Below are 9,945 nucleotides of genomic sequence, written 5' to 3' on the forward strand. Positions count from 1 at the left end.
AGTGTTTTTATTAATCTAATGGTGAATATTTTGTTATTATTGAAAATTCATGTAATTGAGAATGGAGTACAATTAGCTGGAATATGACCCTGCCCGGCAGCTGAGGTAAGTAAAAAATGATTTTAAATGTACGTCGTGCGAGTGCTTGTGGCTGAGAGTGTGTTTAAGTGAGAATGTGTATGTGTAAATCTGTGTGTGCATGCGTAAGCATGCGTGTGAGTGAAAAAAGAGGTTCAAGGGCGTGTGAAGTCGCCTCGCTACCCCTGGTATTTTGATGACTTGGTGTTCATGGAGAGAAGTGAGATTTAGAAGAAAGCTTGCATCACTTGCACCGGGACAGCCAGTGGGCCAGAGAGGTCTTTGGAAACTATGGGCCTCATTTACTTAAAACTGGTTTTTCATTGGTGCTAAAATTAGCTGCCTAGCGCCAACACACGCACCCTTGCACCATAGTGCAAGGGTGCCTGCATTGCATTGCAGGGAATGATTGTTTATGTGCAGGAAGGTGTCCCTTCCTGCACATAAACAACCAATAATGGCGATTTGCTAGTCCTAAGTTTGCTACACAATGCAGCACACATTGGAGTAGAAAACTGTCCTTATTTAATGATTGTTTATGTGCAGGAAGGGACACCTTCCTGCACATAAATCATTAATGGTGTTTTGCTCTTCCTATGTGTGCTGCAGAATTCAAGCACACATAGGAAAAGTAAAAACAAGGAGAAATGAAAGTATTTCTCCTTGTAGCACCATGCTAATGCCATCCCTGGGATGGCGTTAGTTTTTGGCGCTGCCTCAGGTTTATGAATCATCATAAATTCGGGGCAACATCAAAATACAATAGGTTTTGCAGTAGAACGCCCACAGCAACACCCATTACACCCCTCTTTGCCGCAGAAAACTGCGTTGGGGGGGCCATATTTACAAGGCGGCATTAAGGCACGCAAAGTGGCTTAACACTGCCTTGTAAATATGGAAAATGGCACAGCACCACATGAGTGCCACTAACAGGGATGCTCTGGTGGAGCTAGGGCCTCGTTGTAGGAGGCTGGCCTGGCTTGTAGTGGGTACCAAGGGGTACTTACACTCTGTACCAGGTCCAGTTATCCCTTATTAGTGTAGAAGAGGTGTTTCTAGCAGCTTAGGCTGATAGAAGGTAGCTATAGCAGAGCAGCTTAGGCTGAACTAGGGGACATGCAAAGCTCCTACTATACCACTGGTGTCATATGCACAATATCATAAGAAAACACAGTACACAGATATACTAAAAATAAAGGTACTTTATTTTTATGACAATATGCCAAAAGTATCTCAGTGAGTACCCTCAGTATGAGGATGACAAATATACACAAGATATATGTACACAATACCAAAAATATGCAGTAATAGCAAAAGGAAGTAATGCAAGCAGTGTAAAGTTTCAGTAGATTGCAATAGGAGCACATAGGTATAGGGGCAACACAAACCATATACTCCAAAAGTGGAATGAGAACCGCAAATAGACCCCAAACCTATGTGAGCTTGTAGAGGGTCGCTGGGACTGTAAGAAAACAGTGAGGGTTAGAAAAATAGCCCACCCCAAGACCCTGAAAGGTAGGTGTAAAGTACACCTACAACCCCCAGAGAGCACAGAAGTCGTGATGGGGGATTCTGCAAGGAAGACCAACACCAGCAAAGCAACAACAGTGGATTTCCAGACCTGAGTACCTGTAAAACAAGGGGACCAAGTCCAAGAGTCGAGACAGTGTTGAGAGTGGGCAGATGCCCAGGAAATGCCAGCTGAGGATGCAAGGAAGCTGCCACCGGGTGAAAGAAGCTTGGTGTTCTGCAAGAACAAAGAGGTCTAGGAACTTCCCCTTTGGAGGATGATTGTCCCACGTCGTGAAGAAGCTTGCAGAGGTGTTCCCAAAAGACTGCAAACAAGCCTTGCTAGCTGCAAGGGTCATGGTTAGGGTTTTTGGATGCTGCTGTGGCCCAGGAGGGACCAGGACGTCGCCACTTGGATGAGGAGACAGAGGGGACGCCCAGCAAGTCAGGGAGCCCTCACAGAAGCAGGCAGCACCTGCAGAAGTGCCGGATCAAGCACTTAGAAGAGGAGTGAACCGGAGTCCACCCGAAGTCAGAAAAGGGAGTCCCACGACCCCGGAGGACAACTCAGAAGGTTGTGCACTGCAGGTTAGAGTGTTGGGGACCCAGGCTTGGCTGTGCACGAAGGAAATCCTGGAAGAGTCCACAGGAGCCGGAGCAGCTGCAAATCATGCGGTACCCAACAATGCAGTCTAGCGTGGGGAGGCAAGGACTTACCTCCACCAAACTTGGACTGAAGAGTCACTGGACTGTGGGAGTCACTTGGACAGAGTTGCTGAGTTCCAGGGACCACACTCGTCGTGCTGAGAGGGGACCCAGAGGACCGGTGATGCAGTCTTTTGTTGCCTGAGGTTGCAGGGGGAAGATTCCGTCGACCCACGGGAGATTTCTTCAGAGCTCCTGGTGCAAGAAGGAGGCAGGCTACCCCCAGAGCATGCACCACCAGGAAACAGGTGAGAAAGCCGGCAGGATGAAGCAATACAAGGTTGCAGTAGTCGTCTTTGCTACTTTGTTGCGGTTTTGCAGGCGTCCTGAGCAGTCAGCGGTCGATCCTTTGGCAGAAGGTGAAGAGGGAGATGCAGAGGAACTCTGGTGAGCTCTTGCATTCGTTATCTGAAGAATTCCCCAAAGCAGAGACCCTAAATAGCCAGAAAAGGAGGTTTGGCTACCTAGGAAGGAGGATAGGCTAGTAAGAAAGGTAAGAGCCTATCAGAAGGAGTCTCTGATGTCACCTGCTGGCACTGGCCACTCAGAGCAGTCCAGTGTGCCAGCAACACCTCTGTTTCCAAGATGGCAGAGGTCTGGGGCACACTGGAGGAGCTCTGGGCACCTCCCCTGGGAGGTCAGGGGAGTAGTCACTCCCCTTTCCTTTGTCCAGTTTCGCGCCAGAGCAGGGCTGGGGGATCCCTGAACCGGTGTAGACTGGCTTATGCAGAGATGGGCACCATCTGTGCCCATCAAAGCATTTCCAGAGGCTGGGGGAGGCTACTCCTCCCCAGCCTTCACACCTATTTCCAAAGGGAGAGGGTGTGACACCCTCTCTCAGAGGAAATCCTTTGTTCTGCCTTCCTGGACCAGGGCAGCCTGGACCCCAGGGGGGCAGAAACCTGTCTGAAGGGTTGGCAGCAGCAGCAGCTACAGTGCGAACCCTGAAAAGGCAGTTTGGCAGTACCCGGGTTCTGTGCTAGAGACCCGGTGGATCATGGAATTTTCATGCAATTCCATGATCTTAGACATGTTACATGGCCATGTTCGGAGTTACCATTGTGACGCTATACATAGGTAATGACCTATGTATAGTGCACGCATGTAACGGTGTCCCCGCACTCACAAAGTCCGGGGAATTCACCCTGAACGATGTGGGGGCACCTTGGCTAGTGCCAGGGTGCCCTCACACTAAGTAACTTTGCACCCAACCTTCACCAGGTGAAGGTTAGACATATAGGTGACTTATAGGTTACTTAAGTGAAGTGGTAAATGGCTGTGAAATAACGTGGACGTTATTCCACTCAGGCTGCACTGGCAGGCCTGTGTAAGAATTGTCAGATCTCCCTATGGGTAGCAAAAGAAATGCTGCAGCCCATAGGGATCTCCTGGAACCCCAATGCCCTGGGTACCTCAGTACCATATACTAGGGAATTATATGGGTGTACCAGTATGCCAATGTGAATTGGTGAAATTGGTCTCTAGCCTGTTAGTGACAATTTGGAAATCAGAGAGAGCATAACCACTGAGGTTCTGGTTAGCAGAGCCTCAGTGAGACAGTTAGGCATCACACAGGGAACACATACATATAGGTCACAAACTTATGAGCACTGGTGTCCTGGCTAGCAGGGTCCCAGTGACACATAACAAACATACTGACAACATAGGGTTTTCACTATGAGCACTGGGCCCTGGCTAGCAGGATCCCAGTGAGACAGTGAAAACACCCTGACATACACTCACAAACAGGCCCAAAGTGGGGGTAACAAGGCTAGAAAGAGGCTACTTTCTCACACTCGTAAATGAGGCTCTTTGAGTGAGAGAAGCTGGCCGGGGTGGACCTTGCAGGTAAAGGAGTTACTGAATCAGAAGGTGATGAGTAACGAGGGCGGTCTCAAGGGAGAGCGTCAAGGGTTCTCTGGCACAACCTGAGAAGGAGCGTAGAGGGCTAGACTCAGAAAGTAGCAAAACTACACTCAGAAGCTTACATCTACATCCAAGTGTATGTTTACTGCTTTGTGGAGTTCACAAAATTAATTTGGAATTTGCCACATCCCAGACCAGGAGATCTGACCTTTCTTGACACTAGACCAGTGGTCTTCAAACTTTTTATTGTCGCATGTATGCAGTAAAAAAAAAATGTGTCGGGCCCCCGCCAAATTTTTCACAATTTTTCTATTTACTTGCCAATGTTTAAATGGGTCTAGATTTATTTAAACATTGCAGTTAAGTTATGGTACTGTTTTAATAACGCAATCAAATACATGATGCCAAGCATACTATTGTGGTTAGGCAGGCCTTACTAAAGTGTAAAAGTATCCACAGTGTGATTATTCAAAGTGGGAGATAGAATGCGGGTTTTGAAGAGTATTTGGAGTCCCTTCCTACTCCCAGCTTGGATATAAATGACAAACCATGTCAGTGATGGCCCATTACAGAGAGGTTCATTGCGGCTCATTTTGTATCCTAAAATAAAGCCTTGTTATCAGCATAATGCTTCTTCTGCCTCCGGGATCACCTGAGGCCCTCCTAAAGCACTCCCCCTCCCCCTGCCCAGTTTGAAGACCCTGCATTAGAGGACCGAGCAGAGAGGACTCCACACACACTACTGAAGACCCTGAAACAACTTTTAAAAGGCCCGACTTCCTTTCTTAACAGGAACATGATCAGGATCTACAGTCTTAAAACCGGGACTTCCAAGAGACTCGTTCGAAAATTTAGGGCATTTGACCTTGACAAGGATACCTGTAAGCCTTGAAAAGGCCCCAGGCCTGTGCGCCGCTGTGGAGCGAAACACGTGTCGGCTGTTATCACATCAGTTGAAGAACATAGAATAAACCCTAACCCTACAACACACTGGATTTCTACCACTTTCTCTTGTTCTATGCAATATGATGAATGCAGTAATTCTTGTATAGAATGAGATAAGCTATTGTGTTTCTTTTAAGCTATTTGGCTACTGTATATATATATATATATATATATATATATATATATATATATATATATATATATACACATATATATATATATATTCCAGCACTCACTTCTTTCTCTTCTCCTGAAAAGAAGTACATCGACTCCTAGTTGTAGTACTTTCAAACGCGTTGGGTTAGTGAGCTACCCTGCAGCGTATCTCCATGTTTAATAAAGCGCTTGAAACTACCACGACTAGGAGTCGATGTGTCTGCTTTCATACTCTATAATGTTTTCCATGGATATAGGAACCCAGACCACACATAACAACTGACCTAGCGCTTAGTTCACTATTGGCATTGTTGTCAGTTGGGGCGGGGGTAGAATGATTATTCCATAGGTTAAGCAGTGCAAGATACCCTAGTTACTTCCTTCCTTAAACTTTAATTAACCTTCAAATAAATGTTTCCCATTTATTTAACATCTTTTTATTATTAGTGCTGAGTTCAGTAAACAGCAGCCCTGGGCTGCTGGAGGGCCGTATGCTGCCCCCCAGGCTGTAGACTGAATATCACTGTGTTAGCTCAACCATGAGACTTTTCCCAGTGCCGGCCACCAGAGGTCACCACCGTTCAGGGCAGGACTATGAGCCGGTGCACATACACTGGATTAGCAAAAAGTGGTTGCAATTTGCACAGAAGCTTTTAGCAAATCCAGCGGTATTTTGTGAACCGACCTATGTACAAATAGGTTTGTAAAATACCAAATCGTCCTGGGTTGCAATTCGACCAATCTCATATTAGTATGGTACCTTGCAAATTGCAACCCACTATGATTCGCTGCTATCCCAGCGACGGTGCCTGTTGGGGTCAGCAGATCACCATGTCTGTGATTGCTTTTAAATAAAGAAAATAAAGCCATCTTTTTTTAATGCAGCCTATTTTCCTTGAAGAAGGAGAAAGGTCAGTCTAACCAATTTTAAAAGACCGTGATTCAGTTACAAAACACTAATACAGACCATGAGGAATAGCTGTTTGGAAGGGACACCCTAAACAACCAGCGATTCCTCATGATTTTCCTAACCCATTTAGCGATTCAGTAAAATGTTACAGAATCATTTACGGCATTCAAAAATCACATTTTCTTGTCGTACACCCGCGCCTTACCGAATAGCAGAGTTTGTAGCAAGAGGCTGTGTTTGTGCATCTGTTCCTTAGTTTGTAAGGTTGGGCTGTGGAGGGGAGGAACACCACATTGTCTCCGGCGCTTACCAACGTGGCAAACGCCCTTGCACCAGCTCTGGCTGATGGCCATTAACGGTGGAGTGCTGTTGCACTTTAAACACATAAACATTCCTCCTGAAAGAGTGTTGCTTGTTAGATGGCTGCCCCTTTACCAACAAACCTGACATCATGTTCAAACAGTGATTGAGAATTGTTGTAACTAAAGGCATTCACAGAGTGGGGTTGAATTTGATAACAAATGGAGACCATTTAGGGTTTTCTGTAAAGAGCAGGAAGAAATTGGGCTTTGAGTGTGGCCATGCTGGTCCTGATCCACCTTCATGGTCCATGTTTGTATTCAAATGTATGATGTCATCCATTGGCTTCAGTCTAACACATGTGTATTCCGTTTCTCGCAGATACGTGTCCTGAAGAACATCCACATCACTGGGACTATGCAGATGAGCCCAGAATGGTGTCAGCCATGGAGACCGACATTTATGACACGATCCTGGAGACCACTGATGGAGCCAGTGCCGATGCTGGCTGGTACATACCGTACCCGTTGGGCTTCCAAGTTACGCTTACGAGCTTCCTCATGCTGGAGATTGTTCTTGGCTTCAGCAGCAACCTCACCGTCCTGGTGCTCTACTGCATGCAGTCCAACCTGGTGGACTCGGTCAGCAACATGGTGACCATGAACCTCCACGTGCTGGACATCATCATCTGCGTGGTCTGTGTCCCACTGACCATTGTCATCATTCTGATCCCGCTGGAGCACAACATTGCCTTGGTGTGCTGCTTCCACGAGGCCTGTGTGACATTCAGCAGCATTGCCACCGCCATTAATGTGCTGGTGATCAGCCTGGACAGGTATGACATCTCAGTGAGACCGGCCAATCGAGTCCTTACGCCGAGCCGGATGGTGCTGCTCCTATCCTGCGTCTGGTTTGCATCCCTCATGGTCTTCTTCATCCCGTTCTTTGAGGTTGAGTTTTTTGGGGATCCAGACCACATGGCCACGTGGCAGAATAAGACCCTACTCTGCGTGAGTGTCAACGAGTACCACACAGAGATGGGCATGTATTACCACCTTGTCATCCAGATTCCCATTTTCTTTGCTGCCGTGGCGGTCATGTTGGTTACATACTCCAAAATCCTGCAGGCTCTGAACATCAAAATCGGCAACCACTTCAAGAGGAGTCAACGCCGTAAAACCAAGAGGCGGAAGAAGAGGAAACCTTCTGACCAGAGCAGCCTAGGAGAAACAAAAAGACTTACGCAGCCTCCAGCGGCTGCCAACGCCCCCATGAGAGTGCAGGCTTCTGTCTCCGTTATAATCGCATTGAGGCGTGCTGTCAAGCGGCACAGAGACAGGCGCGAACGCCAGAAACGTGTCTTCCGGATGTCGCTTATAATTATCACCTCCTTCCTGTTGTGTTGGGCTCCCATCTCGGTTGTGAACCTTCTCATCCTCTGTGTGGGGCCAAGCGACTTGCTAGTCAAGATGCGCATCTGCTTCATCACCATGGCCTACGGCACCACCATCTTCCACCCGCTCCTCTACGCCTTCACACGGCAAAAGTTCCGCAATGTCTTGAAGAGCAAAATGAAAAAGAGGGTGGTCTCCGTCCTGCAGGTCGATCCTGTTCCTGGGGGCACAGTTATACACAACTCCTGGATAGAACCCAAAAAAAGGAGATCCAAGTTGGAATGCAGCGACGCAACCGATCGCTGCCTGACTGACGCAGTGAAAGAATGACCACGCCTCCAGTCAGGCAAAAGATTTGACTTTTCGTAGACAAATGAGGGGCAGCTGGGTCACAGTGTAACCTGATTATTTCTCAGTGTGAAACCTGTACAACCAAGCCAGATACAGAGGGTGGTGAGCTCGTGGTTCAGATTATCCTAGAATAAATCCTTGATCCACGCTTCATGCACTGCCGTTTCACCTCTGTTGCCTGGTTTCAGCAAAGGTACCACCACACTTGGCCCACCAAACCAAGCAGATGTTTCCACTTGTAGATGGGTACTCACAGAGCTGATAACAGTAGAAGCTACCGACGACAAATTTGCTCAATTCCAAAATGGCCACTGTGTCTAATTTGTTATCTAGATTAGAAAATATTGTGAATTGTCAGAAAAATGATGATCATTGTGTGGTTCAAAACTGAAGTGTTTTTACTTGCAAGAAGGGGAAAGGCAATTGCGGGAAGGAGGTGCACTGAACTAGTTCACCCAACAGGAGACCGCTGTGTTGTGAAGCCGGCGGTGACACCCCGATGTTAGCGGGCAGGAGCCGGTCAGGCGGGTTCAGAAAAGAATACCAGCAGAAATGTTTATTTTTTAGAAGATTCTTTTACATTTTTTTCTTTGAAGTTGTACAAGTAGGAGTCACTGCAAGTTTGGATTGATCCTTGCAGGCCTAGTTTAGGAAATTGAAGATGTGCCCATTTCCATTAGAAAAAAGTTGTTTGTTGTCGTTGAATAATTGTAATGAACTTTGAACTAAGAAATCTGAGCACTGTAGAACGATTCTGAATGATGTTTTGCTGTGTTCACAGGTGAGAACTTCTCAGTTGTTCATTGCTGTTTTCTTCCACTGTCTTGTTTACTAAAACACAGTCTGTCGGCAACATTTAAGTCAAACTAAAGGATACATGAGTGTTCAGCTTCGCCTTGTCCTCATTCACTTACAATTACTGTTTTCATCCATAGAGGTCTATTTTCATCTGTAGAGGTCTTTCTTGTGTTTCCACCATCTGGGCTCATGATGTATCTCATGGTGAATCACTAACAGGAAGACGCTGATTGCCGACTGATGCCCGACAAAGAACGCTCTACTGAGTCGTCGTCAGCGGGTAATGGCAGCGGGGAAGGCCAGAGGGCTGAATGGAGAGACATGTTCTTCAGAGTCTGCATTTTAGAAGGAAGATGACTCAGGGAGTGATGAATCATTGGAAAAATCGAAACAAGTTAAGAAAATGTAGTTGTGTTTTTTTCAAGGAAAGCGTGTGTAATGGAAATTTCCCACTGGTGGCCGATGCAATAAATGGTGCACCAGAGCTGTAGGGTGATGGACCTTAACCTTGCCAGAGACTTTAGAGAGCCATCAAATACACACCATATCATGCATTAAAGGATCACTTTCTCTATGTTCCCTAATAAATATCAGATACTTTTGCTGAGACAGAGCATTGATCCCTTATTTCCTCATTCCGGATGGCCGTGGTTGCTGGCGACACGCTGATGCGATTGATTATTTGTTATTAAAGTTCAGACTCACAATCTGAGAGGTGGTGAATGATTGTGTAAGTTTCCAAATGTGGTCAATGAATAGAACAATCAACCTGGTCTTGAAAAGAGCAAGCATGCAATCCTCACTGGCAAGAAAATTTACAACTGTTGGGCAAGGCATTTGGAACTTAACCCAAGGATGTGGGCCAGTTCCAGCTTCTGGCCTAGCCGCCAGCCACAAGGCTGTCTATTGGTCCAGACTTCACACACTAAAGAT

The 9,945-nt window shown here is 46.6% G+C and overlaps 1 protein-coding gene across 1 annotated transcript in view; it reads left to right on the forward strand.

The window, feature by feature from the left end:
• The window catches only part of LOC138258883 (G-protein coupled receptor 22-like), a 734,602-nt gene extending 724,869 nt beyond the window's left edge, over nt 1-9,733 (forward strand). Inside the window, exon 6 of the mRNA XM_069206194.1 lies at nt 6,851-9,733. Within this exon, the coding sequence (XP_069062295.1) occupies nt 6,904-8,193 (1,290 nt within the window). The 5' untranslated portion in view covers nt 6,851-6,903 and the 3' untranslated portion in view covers nt 8,194-9,733. The remainder of the gene's footprint in view (nt 1-6,850) is intronic.
• The last annotated feature ends 212 nt before the right edge of the window (nt 9,734-9,945 follow it).

Source organism: Pleurodeles waltl, chromosome 9 (genome assembly GCF_031143425.1).
Source record: "Pleurodeles waltl isolate 20211129_DDA chromosome 9, aPleWal1.hap1.20221129, whole genome shotgun sequence".
NCBI classification, from domain to species: domain Eukaryota; kingdom Metazoa; phylum Chordata; class Amphibia; order Caudata; family Salamandridae; genus Pleurodeles; species Pleurodeles waltl.